This window comes from Festucalex cinctus, chromosome 2 (genome assembly GCF_051991245.1).
Source record: "Festucalex cinctus isolate MCC-2025b chromosome 2, RoL_Fcin_1.0, whole genome shotgun sequence".
NCBI classification, from domain to species: domain Eukaryota; kingdom Metazoa; phylum Chordata; class Actinopteri; order Syngnathiformes; family Syngnathidae; genus Festucalex; species Festucalex cinctus.
The window spans coordinates 17443318-17463294 of record NC_135412.1 but is presented as its reverse complement, the minus strand read 5'-3'; the positions used below and the strand labels follow the sequence as shown (position 1 = coordinate 17463294).

The 19977-nt window shown below is 40.0% G+C and overlaps 1 protein-coding gene across 1 annotated transcript in view; it reads left to right on the top strand.

The window, feature by feature from the left end:
- The first annotated feature begins 343 nt into the window (after positions 1-343).
- The window catches only part of LOC144013980 (metabotropic glutamate receptor 7-like), a 159791-nt gene continuing 140157 nt past the window's right edge, over positions 344-19977 (top strand). Inside the window, exon 1 of the mRNA XM_077513428.1 lies at positions 344-1677. Within this exon, the coding sequence (XP_077369554.1) occupies positions 1174-1677 (504 nt within the window). The 5' untranslated portion in view covers positions 344-1173. The remainder of the gene's footprint in view (positions 1678-19977) is intronic.

The window sequence follows — 19977 nt, the reverse complement described above, 5'->3', positions numbered from 1 at the left end:
TTGCCGTCTACTTTGAATAACAGTTACTTTTTAGAATGCTCCGGCTGCCTCTGCCAAGAAACTCCCTGACTAATGCTTGCGCATGAAATTGCTGGGAAATCGGTCAGGTTTGTAAAAGCACCATCTGTGCACTTTTTAGTGAGTATGGCGTTTTGTGAGGGGCTTCTTGCTCCTAAAGGTGTGCTTAATTCCATCCACTATGTGTGTTTGGATGTGGAGGATGAATCAGGGATGTCTTGTGAAAAATGCGTTGCCGTGGAGACCACGCTGGACCCCCTCCAAACGCCAACCCCCTCCCCTCCCCGCTCCTCTCTTTAAAGGTACACCATAATGAATGGAAAAGTAGTGGAGGAGATGGAGGCAAGCCCTCATTGTCATCTCGAATGCGAGCTGCGTGTCAGCATCAAATGGACTTTGCGTGCTCGCGTGGCAATAAAAGAGGGCGGGGAAGTGTGGATCGCGATTGCATGTCGAGAGGAGCAATTATCCGGCTCGTCGTCTTGTTTGCTTACTTCCTAAAACCCATGAAGTGACAGGCTACACTCGCCGTTTGAATTGCCAAGTGACGTCCTCCGTGGGAAAAGAAAAAAAAAAAAAAAGGGGGGGGGGGTGCAAACTGCAAGGCTGCCTGTGACTCATTCGCGACCGGTTGCAGCGACGGAGGAAAGCTTTAATTAGCTGCATTTTTCTTTTCCCGCCGCTCAGTGGACGTCGCGAGCGCGCACTCGTCTTTTCTTTCTTGCTTTTTTTTTTTTTTTTTCTTCTCTCCCCTCCCTCGGCTGTCTGGAGCCAGTGGGAAGCGGAGGAGATGATGCACCTCCGTGCACGAGTTGCTCCACAACAAGAATGTCACCGACTTCTGCCGGAGCTCAGCTTCAAGTACTGATCGCATCTGCTGCTCTTCCCTGCCTGCGCTGACTTGTTGTTGTTTTTTTTCGCGAGGTCGTATTTTTTTTGCATTGGGAAACCAAGTGAATTTCGCCATTCAACAAGCTGGCGGCGAGGAGGCGATGGGGCGCAGCGAGCCTCGAGCACGGACCGCGTCTTGCTTGCAGTCTTGCCCAGCTTGTTGAATCTCCTCCGCGGTGACGAGCGAGCCGACGATGGCTTCGCCCTGAGCAAACTTGTTCGTTGATCTCAGCCTTCATCTGTCGATTTGTTGAAAGTTCGAACATGGCTCGACGCCTTCTGCTGGCCGAGCTGGGCTGCGCGTGGAGGTTGCTTTGCCTCCTGCGGACCGCGCTGGATGTGGCGCTGGCTCAGGAGACGTACGCGCCGCATTCGATCCGGACCGAGGGCCACTTGACCCTCGGCGGACTTTTCCCGGTGCACGCCAGGGGGGTGGACGGGGCGCCGTGCGGGGACCTGAAGAAGGAGAACGGCATCCAGCGGCTCGAAGCCATGATGTACGCTCTGGACCAGATCAACCAGGACGAGCAACTCTTGCCCAACATCACCCTGGGCGCTCGCGTGCTGGACACTTGTTCGAGGGATACGTACGCGCTGGAGCAGTCTCTAACTTTCGTGCAGGCCCTCATCACCAAGGACACGTCGGATGTGAGGTGCACCAACGGGGAGCCGCCGGTTTTCGTCAAGCCTGAAAAAGTGGTGGGAGTCATCGGAGCCTCGGCGAGCTCGGTATCGATCATGGTGGCCAACATCCTACGCCTCTTCCAGGCAAGTGCAGAGTACACGTTTGCATGGAAACCGCCTTTCGCGGGCTTTGGTGGTGCAAATGAAACGTTGGTACAACAAAACAAACAAAAAAGTCAAACCTGCATGCTCAGAGGGGCGATTCTGCACCTCCTGGGGGCCCAAAGCAAGAAGGACCATGCAGCAAAAACAAATATGTTTTATCACTTGATAATAGTATTTGTATTCGATATACACTATTTGTCCAAATTTATTTTGCTTGCCCTTGCCAGTAGGGATGTAACGATTCACTCATGCCCCGATTCAATAACATTTTTGATTTTCAGTTCCAGTTTCAATTAGATTATTATTATTTTTTTTTTTAATGAATGACTCCTTTTTAACCAAAAAGATGTTAACATCTGCATTTTGTCCTTGTTACAAAACGGTAACTCTATAAAAAAAGGAAACTATTTTCAAATCAATGCATATTTTAAGCAATTTAAATCGATTTTCCACGCATCGTTATATGATGAGCAAAAACTTGAGATATTTGCGCCGTATGGTGGCAACAAACTCGACTCAGAAAAAGTAGCAATTTGCCAGGTAGTCACCAATACTAGAACGAGAAATACCTCAACATTGTCTTGTGATCAAATTTATTTTGAATGTATCTACTAATAAGTAACAAGGCGCACACGGTATGTTAGATTCTGTTTATCTAATAAATGTGTGAGTCAAAGAGATGATTGTAAACACAATACGTTTTTGCTTGTGTGCGAAGTCACACCAGTTTATGCCAGTTGCCAGTTATGGGGGTATCCAGTTGTGTTGTTGCTTACTTTTACTCAGGTTGGCTGCGAGCTACCAACAATAGTGAGCGTGATGTCGTTTCAGTGGGCCCCCTTCAGCTTGGGGCCCAATGCTTGGGTTTCTGCCCTACCCTGCCTATCATGATGAATAGGATGATGTTGGTAGTGATGATGATGATGATGATGATGATGATGATGATGATGATGATGATGATGGAATGTCACCCACCACCCTAATGAGGACAAGCGGTATACAAAGTGGATGGTTGGATAATTCCTCTGATGACTCACCAATGTGGCGCATCATAACAGTTGGGAATCACTGGTTGAAAACTTCAAAGTGTGGGGGAGACGTACTTCAAAAAAGATTCATCTGTCTTGATGTTCGTTTTGATTTGTTTTCTCGTCTCTGGTGGTTTTGATGAGGGGGAAAAAAATGTGTGGCTTCCAGCGCCGCACAATTAATTGAATTTTAATCACGATCACAATTTTGGCTGCCACGATTCAATCAACCTGATTGCCTGCTATATTTGTATTTAAAATGCAGACTCAGCTGCAGATCTAATCAAGCACCTTCCTCATCCGACCACCAGGGGGCGAACATGTGGTTAAGCTGGCTGGTTATTAAGATGCCTAAATACCAAGCAAACTGATGAGCACGAGTCATGTCGACAGAAGTACAGCAAATATTGGAGATGAGGATCATCATGATAAATTTGATTGTTTTGTCATTTAGCATTTATTCATAAGTTCATGTTTAGATTGATTAGATTAGATTATTGTTTTTGAAAAATAATACAATAAAAAAAATGATGTTTTCCCTTAATGTTATGAACAAAATATGATTAATGATAGTGACAGGATCACAATTACCAAGTAACTCTTGTACATTGAATACCTCAAATTTCATTTCAAACAATGACAAAACATTATGAACCAAGAGCTTTCTGACGCTGATGATGATTATTGACCGATGTGTTAAACTGCCGTTCAGCTCCAACTAGAGCTGTCCAAATGAGTTGATTAATCGACAAGTAATCAATTACTTGACAACTACTTTAATAATCAAGTAGTCATTTAGAGCCATTAACTTAAGTTTGTCCAAATTCTCAAGTTTTAATCTCGCAACTGTAATTATTTTTTTAATATCTGTTGTCCTTTGTGAAAGAAGACTGATTATCTTTTGTGTTTCATCCAAATTAGACATTTTTTAATATTTGTTTATTTTGGAAAATGATGACAAAACCAGTGACTGAATCATTTCAAAAGGTTTCCTCTCATGTGATATTGTTCAATTGATGTGTAATTGTTGTTGTTTATTTTTTTTAATCACTCAGCAATACAAAATAAGAAACAATAATTCATTAGTAAACACCACTTGGGAAGAGTAGTTTTACAATATACTTTAATGCAAAGTAAAATTTCATCAGATTACTTGTTTAATTGATGGAATAATTGCAAGAATAATCAATTCTAAATATATTTGATAGTGTCAGCCATAGGTGGGTCAAGTTCAGATTTTTGTGCCTTAAGTAGGGATGGGCGAGTACCGATACCAGGTATCGGTATCGGGCCGATACCAGCCTTTTTTCAAGTACTCGAGTACTCGTGACGCAGACGAGTACAAGCGACCGATGGCAGAGGGGGAAGACGTTAAGTTTTCACCAAAACTTCACCGGTTTGAAAATACTTCAAAATTGTGAATCTTAAACTAAAAGAGCATTTTTGTGTGTTATTTTGAGCGTTAAGACTATTGAAGAGTGACTGTGCCGTTTTTTTGTGTCAAAATTAAAGGAACTATATTTGTTTAAAAATATCTTTTAGTGAAAATGTACTACTGGTATCGGCAGTTGGTATCGGTATTGGTGAGTACTGAGTGTCTGAGTATCGGTATCGGTCTGAAAAAAAGTGGTATCGAACATCCCTAGCCTTAAGTATCACTCGCTAGCCTCCGTGAATACTCGATACCTTACATAAGGGCGATATCGACCCTGATGCGACAGACTGACCGACGGAACGCATGTAGCACTTTAGTGTGACGCACAGAGCACTTTCTTTCTTTTTTTAAATTTGTATTTTTTATTTTTTATTGTTATTCCGAATTGTTAGTTAGCTGGAATGGTTTTTAGCTATATTATTTATTATGTATGTTTTTTATGTTTATTGGTTTAATGCCTGTTTTTTTTTTTTTTTTTTTTTTTTTACTTGCTCGTATGCCATTGAATTGCCCCTCAGGGACAAATAAAGTGTTTTTGAATTGAATACGATACCTGATGTTGGATACAACTCACAGAAGCGGGTCATTAACATGTCTGTGGTGCACATCCTCACAACTGTTGCACCTTTGCTGGCCAGTCCCGCGTTAACTTCCACACAGGACGTGTTTTAGGCCCTCGGTGGCAAACGTTTGCACACCCCTGTTTTTCCACTGTAGGAGTGTTGCTCACTCCGCTGCGGTGCTGAACGAACAGCTCCTGTTGCAGGGAGTCCCGCTCCAGCCCGCTGATGGATGGCACCTGACAGGCCGACTCGTCCTGAGCACGGGCCAAATCCGCAAGAGAATTCTTGGAGTGGCAAGAGAGTCGAGACATACAGTAGATGCTTATTATAGAATAATGACACTCAGCAGAGCGCTGACCTCCACCAAGGCCGGACAATGCTGTAGTTTGGATCGGCTGCGAAATCTGTTCGCTGCCAGATAATTATTATCTGCAGATGGCAAAAGTTGATCATTAAGACTTATAGTTGTGTGCTGAGAAAAAGAGGACAGAAAGTTTGCAGCAACAGCAACAACAAAAATCAGATGTTATCTTTGGCAGGGCCCCCACCCATTCTTCACATTTTCATGGAAATCACTGCTTGCGTAATCGGCAAACTCATGCAAGACGTTGAAACAGAAAGAGAGAACTTCCCATTTTATGGAAGATGCTTATACAGTGGCGCCTTGAGATATGAGTCATCCATCCATCCATCCATCCATCCATCCATCCATCCATCCATCCATCCATCCATCAATCCATCCATCCATCCATCCATCCATCTTGTGTGCTGCTTTTCCTCATTAGTGCGTAACAAACGGCGCCAAGTTAATTTCAGCTATATGTTCAGCCAGACTTGATTTTTTTTCCTCCCTTCCTACAGTGAGAGAGGGAACAGTGTGGGAGAGCAGAAAAAGACTTGTTAACATGGCAGATATTTATCAGCTTCATACATAAAGATGATCAAAAGCGGCAACATGCGCAGTGATGAATTATTTGGATGTCGGAAGCCACTTTGATATGTTTGCAAAATTCTCTGACGTGAAATTTTTCATCAGACTTGCAACACGTTTTGAAATTGTTTTTAAAAACAGACGGTTTGAGGAGAAATGTGCTCAGAAGAAATTCACAACTTTCAAGTGATGTTATCCAGATGTTAGTCTGTATTTGTTTCATAAATCGGATAAAATGCATTTATCACCAAAGTCCTGAAATCTTTTTGGACACAGAAGTGCAGCAATAATAATAACATTCATAAGAGGCTGCAAGATCAGATAATTAGTCCTATAGGTGGGAAATTTGCATATGAGAAAACAAGAGCAGACTATATAAAATTATCATTACGACCAGACTGCTAATTACCAAGTAGTAAGAACAATGTAGTCCAAAACAACTATAAAGTGCTTTTCTCATAAACATATGCTTCTTTATTCTTTATTATACACATTAAAATGTTGTTTTTATTGTTCTTATTTTCACCTCACTGGCCATCTTTATTAATCACTTGACTACGAGTTGGCATTAAAAGTTGTGCAGTGTTCTCTCATGATTTTACAACAAACAAATGACATCAAATATGGTGGTGCCTTGAGATACAAGCTGAATACGTTCTGTGACCACATTCTGAACTCAAAGCTCTCCTGCATTGAAATGAATTGAAATGTCATTCATCTGTTGCAGCCTCCCCAAAAGAAAAACAACACCACTTTTTGTATTGTGTTTTTTAAGATCGAGACTGGCATTGTGTAATATTGCACTTAATAAAAGATATAGTAAGAACATACATAGAATTGAAACAATTTGTGCTTCATATCTTTATAACACCACCACCACATAGTAGCTGCTATTGTTAGCCCGCCTATTGTGTTTTGCAGTGTGTTAGCATTAAGCTAGTGGAAGTGGTTTTGTTGTAAACACACATGTAATTCTTTGTTTTATGTTATTTTAAAAGTAGAGGTGCAACAAGTAATCTTTTTTTATTTTACAATGATCAAGTAATTGATAGATCAATAAGATTAATTGTTTAACTGAAAATTGTCCAAATCTCTCTCTTAATAGTTAAGTAAATATTCTGATTTCCTCCATGAAAGCAGACAGATTATCTTTGTGTTGAATCAAAATAATATATTTGCAAACTCTGCGATTGGCTGGCAACCGGTCCAGGGTGTCCCCCGCCTACTGCCCAGAGCTAGCTGAGATAGGCTCCAGCACCCCCCGCGACCCTTGAGAGGAATAAGCGGTCAAGAAAATGGATGGATGGGTATTTGCAAACATTTGCTTTTACTTTGGAAAATAACAATTAACGTTTTTCTATTTTTATTTTATTTTTATTATTATTTTTTTTGGGCACACCAACGTTGCAAACCAAACCAGTAACTGAATCAGAATCACTTTATGTTTCAGCATTTCTGCACTGTCAATTTGTAATAATTTCCTATTTTAGAATAGAGGGAAGGAAATTAATTAAAAAAAAAAAGATTAATTAATCAACTAATAAAATAATAGTTACAGCACTATTTGACAATAAACCTCAGCTGGGATTTGCCTGACACAGCTTGAAGCTTCTTTTTTGAACAATTGTTGACTGCATGCCAAACTGCTGCTTGTCATGCTTGTGAGTAGTGTTGTTCCGATACCGATACTTGTATCGGCAGAGGTGCCGATACAGCATTAAACCAGTGGTATCGGTATCGGTGACTACTCACAAGTAACATGCCGATACCATTAATTCCAACGCTAATATAGGATTTTGGATGCAGTATCTTGTGTCTTGCTGGTGCACGACATTCACTGGTATGTGACATATTCACTGCATGCTTATCTAAGATATCCTATTGGCCCTTGAATGCTCTGAACCAATAGCAGGACAGCTTTTTCATGTTGAGGAAAAAAAAAACCTCAAGTATCGGTATGGTATCGGCCGATACTGCAAAGCTGGGTATCGGTATCGGGAGCCAAAAAATGGTATCGGAACAACACTACTTGTGAGTTGAGTTGCATTCACTGCCACCGTACAGACTAGTTCACATCTTTCATTTTTGATCGCCATTTTTGCTCGCCATTTTTGCTCGTAGTGCGAAAAATTCCCGAGCGAGGCCACCTGTACTGTATCTCAAGGCCCCACTGTGCTGTCTTCATCAAGAGGAAATGCATCGAGACTTGCAATGGCGCCAACGTCGCAGTCAGTCAGATAAATGAAAGGCTATTTTGTGAAAGAACAACATTAGCATAACATAGCTAATGGCACTGACATCCAGTAATGGTCTTTCCAAGATTAATGGCAGAAGTTAATTTCTTCCTGCTTTAATTTGGAAATGTGCTAAAAAGGTAACATGTGGAGTCACTGCCATGCAGAAGGGAGAATTGGTTGTTTTTATGTTGCTTTTTTACGAGCGCACTAAAATCTGCCCATATTATTTGTCTGCAGTGTGACTTGTTGGTAGTTTGAGGCAATCTTTCAGACATTTTCGTGCCGGGTAATATTTGGGTTTGGTCACGTTGAATCCATCCTCCCTTCAATCAAAGGCGAGTGATGATTAGTTGTGCCCAGCATGTTGCCTTTGTTGTGAAACGGCAACGGAAGCGCCGCAGGGATCGCTGGAAGCAACTACCGGCCTCATCTCGTCATCGACCTCACATTCAGTCGCACCATTTGTAAAATTCAGATCTGAAATACATTTGCTAAGTCAGACGCAGCCCCACTTTACGTAATTGCACGCGATTGCAAGGACCTCTTGTGCTCGAAAAGCTGCAGGTTTTTGAAACCAAGTATTTTCAACCACATTGCTATGATTGATGGGTAATCCACCTTGCTTTTATCAACTTGAGAATGGAGGCGCTCACTTGTCCGTTTTCACTCCAACTGTTGGCACCCTAACTGGGCGCTATCATTGCGAGTAAATGAAATGAGTTTGCACCAGTGATTTCAAAGAGCGTTAGCGTTTGTTTGTGTGTGCATATCTCTTGTGCCTGTTGGCTGAGGGAGCGCACTGCTGCAGTGGAATGAGAACCGCAGCAGGGCTCCAGTACAGCCGATTAATTATTTAAAACACATCTCCATAGAACAAAATATCTAATGGCTTGAAATATCACACGGATGCCGTTGCAAATGCACACACTTCTGCGAGGACCGAGAGTCGGAGGGCGGGAATGCTGGCCGGTCTGTTTTTTGCCAATTTGGCTGACCGCTCCGCGCCATGTTGGATGTTCCGACCGAGTGAGGGTGTGTCCTTGAAAGATACGCCCAGCAGAATGACAGTTTGGTGGCAGAAAGTCAGTCTAAAGTTACACCTGTCACCTACTCGGACTACGTCTAAACAGTGGCGCAGGTCGTCTAATGTGATTTTGATGAATTTGACGGCACGGTATTTTTTTCAGAAATATGACAACAGAAGGCGTCAAACCCTCTGAATTATTGTATGAATTAACTACGGCTGCTCAATTATGGGAAAAATATTAATCACGATTATTTTGGCAATAATTGAAATCACGATCGTTCAAACGATTATTTTTTGGTACAAAACAGGAAAATGTTTAAGCATTTAAAAATATTAAGACCAATTAAAAAAAGTAGAAACACTTATAATTATGGTGTTTCTATTTTTCGTAAGTTCTTTTGGACCAAACAGAATTTATAATAATAATAATGATAATAATAATAATAATAATAATAATAATAATAATAATAATAATAATAATAATAATAGTTATTATTATTATTATTTATTTATTTATTAAAAAAACAATGTTATGACAAATAAAATTCTTTGAAACACTACAAGTTCCTTTTGGATGAAACAAAATTTATTACATTAGTTATTAGTAGTAAAATTAAAATTATAGTAGTAATTAATTAGTTAAAATTTAAAAAAGGTACAAATTTTAAACAACTCAAAAATGAGTATTAATAATCTTTTTTTAACGATTATGCTGATTTTGTAATTGTGGAGTGTAATAATTGAAATTGTAATTGAATTTTGAATAATTGCACACCCGTAAAATTAACATATTATTACTATTATTATTATTATTATAATCATTATGGTTGGGCATGGGGATAGATTCTTCAGGTCTGCGGACATATTTAAGTCATCAGCAGATTGCCCGTTTATGTACGTTGTCTGTTGTCACATCGGCCAAGCACAGTGATAAACCTCCGATCACGTGCGGATGGCTGCGTCCTTTTCCGCTTACAGATGTCTCCATGCGAGATGTTTCGTTCACCACATTAGTAGTGACTGAGAGGAGCCATCAAAAGGAGCCACTTTGATTAGCAGCTAATGGAGTCAACTGTGTTCACGCTCACAATGGCATAAAATGCCATTATTTCAATATTCCGGCTTGTGAAATTTACCAACACCTGGTCTAACCCACCTCCACGCAGATTTGCACTGAGCTCCGTGCCGGATTTGCCTCTAAAACAGAGCCTGTAGTGTTACTACTTGTGATTTGCTGTTGTTGCTCACTGTAGCGCTTCTGTTCAATTAGAAACATGATGATGGGTTGGACTGCAAATGGTTGTTTAGCGGAAAGTGACCATCATAGTGCTTAACATGCTTTTAGTGCCACTGTTTTTTGTTTTGTTTTCTTCCCCAGGCAAATCCACAAAATTCATCCTCTGGGCTTTTGTGGCTCAATTGGCTGGACAATTAGGCGGAGGATTCAAACCGCAGCTGTCAAACTCAACTCACTGGAAAAAAATCAATTTTTTCAAAAAATAGTTTGAAGTTGGTAAAACCCTGGAGTTATACTTTGATGCGTCTATGAAACATTAACATGCGACTTGAAAGGAGAGAGCCACGCATGGTTTTAATTTATTCCCCCCATACTTTTGCTCGGCTCTCACGGGGTTTGTTCTTTCTCGTGTCATGTCATGTTTTGTTTCTTGGAGTGTTCTCAAGAGCAATGCAGCCACATATCAAATGATCACAAGCCAAAGACTTAAAGTGCATGTGTTGAAAAGCACTATCAGTCGGTTCCTTTTACAATATTGAATATCAAGCAAAATGTGGAAGTCATTGTTGTTGACTATTTCAATGAGAATTAAAAAATTATATAGTTAAACCTAAAAGTATTCAAGGCTGAACAAATTCTGACTTCGAGTGAATTTGTGTATATTGAATGGATTTCTTTACTATTGTAATGACAAAAATGTGGCGAAAACGTTAACATTAATTGACAATAATATGTTCGGTGCGCCTCCACTAGTCTACACACGGAATTCTGATTAATATTGATTTTTTTTTTTGTAAAATACGAATCAAGTTGCAAAATCCATCCGTTTTTACAAGAGGCGGCCATTTTGCCACTTGCAGTCATCTGAAATTGACATCACCGTTGCTCAGGTACTGACCAATCATAGTTCATCTAAGGCTTCATCTGATTTCTGGGTCTGGTCATGTGACATTCACAAACCGAACCATTGGGCACTGTGATGTCATTTTCAGTCGACAGCAAAGTGTCAACAGTGTTGACAGTGACAAAATGGCCACCCCCTGAAAGATGGGTGGATTCCCCCCCAAACTCATATTAGACAAACACAATATTAATCAGAATGTCATGTTTAGACTAGCGGAAGAAATAGAACATATTATTGTATAACATTATAGTGCCAAAGGTTGCAAACATCACATGAACAAAATCCAGGAAATAGGTGAGCCGTGATTGGTTGTTACCTGAACCCTTCGGCAGTGCGATGTCATTTTCAGTCGAGAGCAAGTGACAAAATGGTCGCCCCAAGGGATGGATAAAAACTGATGATTAATTATTCTGCTTAATTTTATAATCCACGAACACAATATTCATCATAGATGCCGTTTTTGGACTTGTGGGGGTGCATACAACATATTATACATATATTTCTTTTTAAAATTTGACTTCCCTTTTAAGAAGATACAGGTAATCAATAAAAACAACAATTCACTTTTTTCATTTTTTTGTCATTTAATTTTTTTTTTTTTTTTTTTTACCAAAAACTTCATTGTCCAAAATTCTTCATCCCCTCTCATATATATATAGAAGTTCCTGAAGTCTTTCTGAACTTGGGTCACCAAACATTTCGAAAACATCACTTGTTAGCTATTTGTTTTGTTTTGTTTTTGTTTTTAGCTATTTTCATGCGTGCTACTCATGTGGTCCTTGTGGGCTAACTGCAGTATAGATATAAAGATGCTTTAGAATGATGCAAAATGGCGTCTTTCCTCAAAACTGTTCTATATGTGATTTTTTTTTTTTTTTTTTTTTTTTTTTTTTTTTTTTTTAAGTGCTACATGGGGAATAATTTCCCAACACAACAGTTTTATGGTCCGTTCCTATTCATTTTTCCAGGCAGTAGACATTCAACAAACAAAAACCAGAATCCCACTTGGGGCTCACTAAATCTGTCCAGTATATGAATCACTTTTGGGCTTTACTGTAAAGGTCCGATGCTAATAAACTCGGAATGAACTTTGAGTGTAAATCTCCTCCTTCACACTTGCAGCATGCAGACGATGTCGATTCCCTGAGCTGTCCTCATTTAGCCCACTTGCAGTTTTCATCTCAATGGCTAAGCTGAGGTCATTGGGTGACTCCCCCCTGTAATAAGTGAACCATCAAGGAAGCAAAATGGCGATTGTAGATTTGACGGCCTGACCCTAAAATATCATTTGTGTCGATTGAAGACATTGAGTAGCTGCTGAAGTCTTAATACTGGCGGAATTGACATGAGCGATGGATTTCTGCGAAGACCCAGGAGGTTTGATCAATAGTGTTGCTATGGTGAAGCCGATTTGCTTTGAAGATGTTTTTATTTCACCTTCTTCCACGCTGCGTTGGAAACAAAGACAACAAAACCACAAGTAGAGAGAGTGAGAAGAAAATCAATCAAACTTTTAAATTGTTTCTAAGCGGTAGCGCACCATATGAAAAAAAAACAAACGCATCCTGAAATTGCTCAACAGAAAACACTGCGGGAGAAAAGAATGTCCTCTGAATGCACTCGAGTCGAGAGGACTGTGTAACTTTGTCCTTTTTGTCAGTCTTAATCTCACTTGTATCCATCTAGATGAGATCAGAGTGATGCTTGCTGTCCTCTCGCATCTCTTTTTGCCACTACACAAGCACAACTTTTTTTTATTTATTTTATTTAATGCAGGTGAACTCTTTCTTGTCCTCCTGTCTGGGGAAGCAGTCACTTCAGACCTGCTGTCTAAATGAGGCATCGGCGTCCTCTGCTCACATGGCCCTGACAGGCTCCAGTTGGCTTTTTATCTCTCCTTTCTCACAGAATCATCACTGTGATTGATGAAGGAGACTGAAAGCTGGTAGCCTGATCTATTCAGAGGACGGTGGTAAAGACACACGCCAAAGAGAATACCAAAAAGAATATGAAAGCCGTCTGTGTACCTGTGCTGCGCTTTTGAAAAGATTTTTAATATTTCCGTTTTTATAAACAGAACGGGACGTTCTCATGCATGTACCAGCTCAATTAATAAAAGCGATTGCCAATTCTGCTGTGACAGGCACGGTTGGAATGCTAAATATTCAATGCGCACACTCTGAGGACACTGCGTTTGCTTTTCATGCACACCAGCAAGTACATTATTTGTGAAATCCTACCTTGAACCCAACCCTGAATTAATGTCCCTGCAAGGTGAAAATAAATGTCTTCTAGATTTGACACACATTTTAATCAATATGAAAATCCCCAAATACAAGCAGACTTCCAGATCAGTCAAGCCATTTCTCTGCACTCTTGGATGATGTCGGCGTGTCAGTTTAACAAAAAAAATAAAAAAAATAAATAAATAAATCTAAGAAAAATAGATGTTTTCGTTTGGGTTCTCAATAACCGAATCTTTACTTTGTGGAAGAAGGTATACTGTATCTATCACTTGGCTTCATCATATGTACAGACAGACATCAATACATCTCGACTCCAAGGTTCCCCACTCCCTTGTAAGGAAAGTAGCTCATGGCTGCCCTAAAAGTCGCTGAATGATGTCATTGCCTAATTTGCATAATTGTCCATTTGCCTGTAATAGGTCGCTTGCACGTGTCGTCACTTCCGCCTCGGATTTCTCGTAGTCGCCATGCTGGGTGGCCTCCATTTACGTAGTGATTCGGTCTAACACGTATCTATCACGTTTGTTGTCTGCGTTTAAAATGGTACATTGTTGCTGCATCGTTGGCTGTTCGAACAAAGCCCAGGGGGAAAATGGTCGGCCTTTCTGCCGAATTCCGAAAATAATTAGGAACCAGGGCCCGGAGACAGAGGAGTGCGGACTCCGGAGGGAAGTCGTTACTTTGGGCTCGTGTGTGCAGCGATCACTTTGTGAGCGGTAAGATTATTTACCTTTATTTAATGTAATGCATGAGGATTAATAACTTTTCGACCGCGCATATATGGGCAAGTTGCTTATGTTTTGGATTCATGAGCAAGTAAGTTCGGTAATACAAGCTGGCTAGCGGACGTTAGCCGAAAGCTAACATCGAACATTTTCACCCAAGTAGTGCCAGTGCAAAGTGTTTACTGCTGAAATTGGATTGATTAGTCTTGGGCTCTTAATGCCGATAACATGTTTTTTGGTGGCAAAATGTAAACTTGGAAAAAAGAGACAGAAGGGGGTGATGCAAGTAAACAGACCCCCGGTAGCCTACACATCATGCTAAAGAACTTATTCGGTAGCCTACACATCATGCTAAAGAACTTATTCACGGCCACCCTACTGCGGTAAAATAACCAGTCTTTCCATATTTTATTTGTTTATATATTTGTTTATTTTAACAGGTCGCCCTGCGCCCGTTTTTCTGTCCAATCATCCCGACTGGGCTCCAACATTAAAGTTGGGTCCCAAGTTACAACATCTATGTCTCAGCCCAGTCGGTGCCAAGATATGAACGTGCACAGGAGAGACAAGCAAAGAAAAGACGACTCGAAGTGGCAGAGATTGTTGCAGTTATGCAGCCAGATGGCTCCAGTAACCTGTACCCTCAAGTACTGCTGACATCATTGGCTCTGGTATGCCACTCAGAATTCATTACATGATATATTGTATGCATGAGTGAATGTATGTGTTTGTGTGTGTACACGCACCTTATATTTTAGAGACATTTGGAAGTGTTTATAGAAATAAGTATTTGCCTGTAGCAATGTTCATACATTAAAAAATGCAACAAAATGTGTACATTTCTTTTACACTGACAAAACAACTATACTACTGTACTATATTAAACCTATTACTGGTACCGTATTTTTTTGTGATCTTTTTTTATTATTATTTCTTTGGGGATCTCATGCCACACCGACTTGATTGCCAATTACATGATGGAAACGAAGGCGAGCATCAAAGCATTGGAGGAGGACAACATGCGACTGTTTGTTTGGAGCTAATAAAGGCAGCGATTATACAAATTCTATTGTTGGGTTTGTTTACAAAGCTGTACATAATACAAATGACAGGATTTGACTCAATGTGCAATATGGTCCCTCTTAAAGTAATGGCATAAATCTTTATTATTTCTAAAAGCACAAAAAAATTAAGTGAATAATGATTAGATGTAGTAATTTCAGGGATAAAATTGAACTGTTAATTAATGTAGTTTATTTTAGCACAGGTGCCTACCATCCTGAGATGACGGTATGATGTAATGTTGATGGGGTACGCAATGACTTTCATTATACTATGTACAGAGGAAAAAGTTGCTCTCTTTTAAATTTGTTTAATGTAAGACAAGTACCAGTACTGTGTTACAGTTTTCCCAATAATCCTTGTTTCACACTTGTCACAAAACCACTGTCCTTTTGGCAGTCTAGATTGGCACACTTCAAGTGATATTTGATTTTTCAATCTGCTGCAGCACAAAAAAAACTACTTTATTCCGCATCTTTGAAGTACATGAGCAAGTGGTAGGTGACAGCGGCTGAGCAGGAACACTGGAAGTCCACTGCTGATCTAGTAAATGCTCTCCCGAGCAGTTCAGGTAAGGAGGGGATTTTGGGGGGGAAAAAAAAACTCTGGCTTTTCCAGCTGGCCAAAACGAGCGATCTGGGTGGACTCGCTCAATCACACTTTGTCCACACCACAAAGCCGCAGAAGTCCGTCCAGTTAAACTCATCTGTGCCTGAATCTGAAAATATGACAAACATTGTAATGAAAATATGAAACCTAGCATTAAATAAACTACAAAAAGTAAAGCCATACATACCTGGTAATAATATTGGTGTTGTCGTGACAAGTGATGGGAATTGTTGCCATCCGGCACCAGACAGAAATTGGGTGTTGTGACAGCCTCCTTAACCGTGAGATCATAAGAAAAGCTGTCAGTATGCTCAGTAGTTACCATGAACACGTTTTATTGTACTGGAAACTGAAACTAAAAATACGTCCTCTGAGAGTGGTTAACCTTAACCATTTAGAATAAGTTGATTAAGTAACATGTAACTAGTGAAAGGGTAGCATTAAATTTAATTAAGCCACGGGGAGGCTGTGCATAGTTACTTTTTATTCTTATACGCTCTGCCATATTTGCCTGTTATAAAATTATTAGAAAAACCACATCAGGTAAACCCAGCTGTGCATGTAAACACAATAACAGGAAGCCTGAGAACAAATCAACATTTTTGTGTGCAGAATTACCAACACCATGTGGTTTACTTACGTGCAACAGCAACCGTTTCTTCTGATGCGATGTTAAAGTTTACACTCTGTATCCACCCGCTTACAAAATAATTGTAAGCCTCCAGGGATTTGTTGGCGTGTTATGGAGCATGTTGTCAACACGAGGTAGGGAAAGATGTCCAGAGATGTCACATTTGGCCAGCAAGCTTTCTCCATCAAAAAAAAAATCACCCTTGGTCAGGACGTAATTAGGATCAATCCCGCCACACAGAGACACCTTCTGCCTGTATCGTTGTTTTTGATCTTCCGGTAAATCGTGAAAGTACTGCGAAAATGACATCAGGTTGATAAGCTCTACCGTGTAACTCGCGAGTGTACCTTGTGAACCGGCGGACACCCAATATGGCGCCCGAAGAAAAAATTCCCATGATGCATTACGATGTGCAAGCGACCTATAGTAATGGACGCTGTAGGAGAAAGGAATACAATGGGAGAGGCACAAATTGAGTAAAAACAAAACAAAACAAAACAAAAAACACCCTAAACAACACCAGAAAAAAAGTTGCTAAATGTGTTGCTAGTCAAAAAAAAAGTCACCACGAGGATTTGGAAAGTTACCAACCAGATTTAGCGAGAAAGTCACCAAATTAGCAACACTGCTTGGTTCTGCTGTTAATCTGCTCACTCCCTCTCCAATGCCCTCTGCTGTTCGGAGGTTGTCGCATTCAGATGAACCATTGATGTTAGGCAAATTTCTGATAAATACAATAACTACATGTTTGAGCCGCTGGAACAAAAAAATATGTTTGAAGCCTCTGGTGACTGGAATATATTCCCCCGGGTCATGGCGGAGCTTTTTCATACTGCTACAGCGAGGCGTTCTAAGAGAGCCACAACATCCCAAAGCCCAATCATTCGCTGGCTTTCACATCGGTCTTTAAAAAAAAAAAACAAATGAAAAGAAATCCCCCCCTCCTCATTGGGCTGGGCAATTAATCAAAATTTAATCAGGATTTCCATTTTAGCTTCTCTCAATCTTAAAAGAATGACAAAGATAATGATCAACGGTGGTATGTGTGTGCGTGCGTGTGTGCCAGTTCCTGACGTTGTCCCTTGAATGCACAAAGTGTGCGAGTTGTGATTCCCTTAGCATTCTTTAAACTGTTTAATGACACCACAGTTGGAGTTTCCTGGAAAACTTTTCAAATCGCCAGTACTAATGCTAAAGTCAATGCAAAATCCCATTGAAATGCTAACGGTAAATTAACATAGATTAGATAGCGTGATATTCCTTCAAATAACCAATATTCACACATTAACTCTGTAGGAACACAAATACAAACGCAAACTTAAAGGCATACATTCTATCTAATCTGTGAAAAATGTGTTTAAAACGCGTGTTTAAAAGTGCATACTCCATGAATGCGTAGCACCACAGTGCCCCTAAGAGGCCAACACACACACAGCAGGAACATTTATTATGTACTCATTTATTTTCTCATTGCTCTTTCAAGTTATATTTAAAGGTGAGTTTTCAAGGGTTCAAGTAACTTTTATCATATCAACACATTGCCACATGATGTGGCACAAAAAAAAAAAGATACCCGAGATCCCAAGTTATTCCAGTAAGTCCCAAGATTTGTGGAAATAAACCTTACAAGAAGGAAACAAGATAAAATACATATGAGAAAAAGATCAAGCTTATTCACAGTTTGAATGTGTGCAAGGATGCAGTGCAGCAAATGTGTGAATGGAGCTGATTGAAAATGCGATAAGCTTGAATTTCACAAGATATTTACAAGGATAGAAGTTTTGCAATCAATGAATAATTGTTTTATTCATTGTGATTTCAAGATCTATTTGGTTGTATATTTATGGAATTTGTTTTTGTCCATGTTGATTTTTTTTTAATTTATCTTGTCAATGAACCAAATAAATTTTTCATTTATTCGAGATCAATCAAAATAGTTTCTCCATAATCGCTCAGGCTTACCGCCACACTCTTTCATGTATGACACACGTGCACCCAGGGCCAACAACGAGGGTCTCTAAAGCACCGATCTTCAATATTTTCAATTAATCAAAATTATTTATACAGTAAATCATTCTCAGCAACATGTATGGCGTACTTGTACAATTCTGAATGGACTGTTTTGAGGGTCTTTAATTGATGTACATCGTGCCATGTGAATTCAAATACCCGCAGACAAAGAGCTCGTTCACTTTGGATGAAAGAACGGAAAGACAAAACAGCACCTCATGGATTTTTCATGATCCACGCCAGCGATTTTGACTCGTGTACTTTCTCTCTCTACCGCTGGCTAATTACCATCTATTCTCAGAGTGTGCACACGCGTTGTGAAATATGGACAAGCTTGGGAGTAAAACGCACTCTGGCAACTAATTTGACGCTTCTCTTGAAACAACATGGCGTCAACGCAGCCCTTCAAGTCGTGATCAGTATAAATCACTTCGCGCTTGACTGCTGAGGGAATTACTTTCTTATAATTATCGTGCAAAACATTAACCTGTCAGTATTATGCTGTCTATTTATTTCCTTGTGATTTCATGCGATTGTTTCTCATGACATGCAGTGTTCGAATGTGGTTTTGCACGCTGTCTGGCCACAACATTAGGCACACCTAGATTGTCTATGACAAGCGTTTTACATAAAAAAAACAAAAACAAACATATATATATATATATATATTAGGGGTGTCACGATTCGCCAACTCCACGATTCGATTTAAATTTCGATTTTGGGGTCACGATTCGATTTTTTTTTCGATTTTTTTTTTTTTTTTTTTCCGCTCCCCCACTTTATAACACAGAGGCATATGCTTCTGTAGGCTAAGGCTAGTCTATGATCATTGGTTCTATTCATTGTACAGTAAATCAGTAAATCTTATTTCAAAAGATCGGCTACATATAGGTGATGCAATTTCCATATTATTTTTGTGTAAATTTATGTAATATATGATAATTGACATTAGGCAGGAATGATCAAATTCAAAGAATTTATTTACAATATAAAGTTAACCGTCTTGTTCTTACTGAAGTGTAAAATAAAAAATAAAAAAACAAAAACAAAAAGTCACAGTGGGTGCCTGCCATCTATTGACTGTTTTTGGTTACAACAGTGTGCTGTGCGTTCCTCTTAAAATAATGTGCAACAACAACAAAAAATATATTGTATCCAAAGTCATGGAACAAATACAGCCTGAACAAACTATATCCCAACATTTACAGTTGCTGGGCATACTGTAGCGTGGTTCAAGTACACTAATTAAATGTTTGAATCCAGCGTTTTCCAAGGCTGCAGGTCTGCTGCTATAAATAGACCTATGGATCTGGCGTTTCGCGCGAGCTGAAGTGTGTGGAAGTTTCACTGTAAATGAGGATGAAATAGTTGGTTGGACCGTTGTTTTCCCACTTCTAGTTGAATTTGATAAATCTAAATCTTTGTGATGCCTGCGTAAATGTCCCGTCATGTTTGTCGTGTTTCCCGTTGTTACGGCTGGCGGCTCGGGCCCGCCGCCGGCTCCGCTCCCCTAGTATGTATGTGTGTGTTTGTGTCGGCTGGTGCCCGTATAATGGTACTTCAGTTTGAATGCGCCAGCGCGACACTCTGATTGGAGGACTGTGCCAGCGCGACACTCCGATTGGACGACTGTG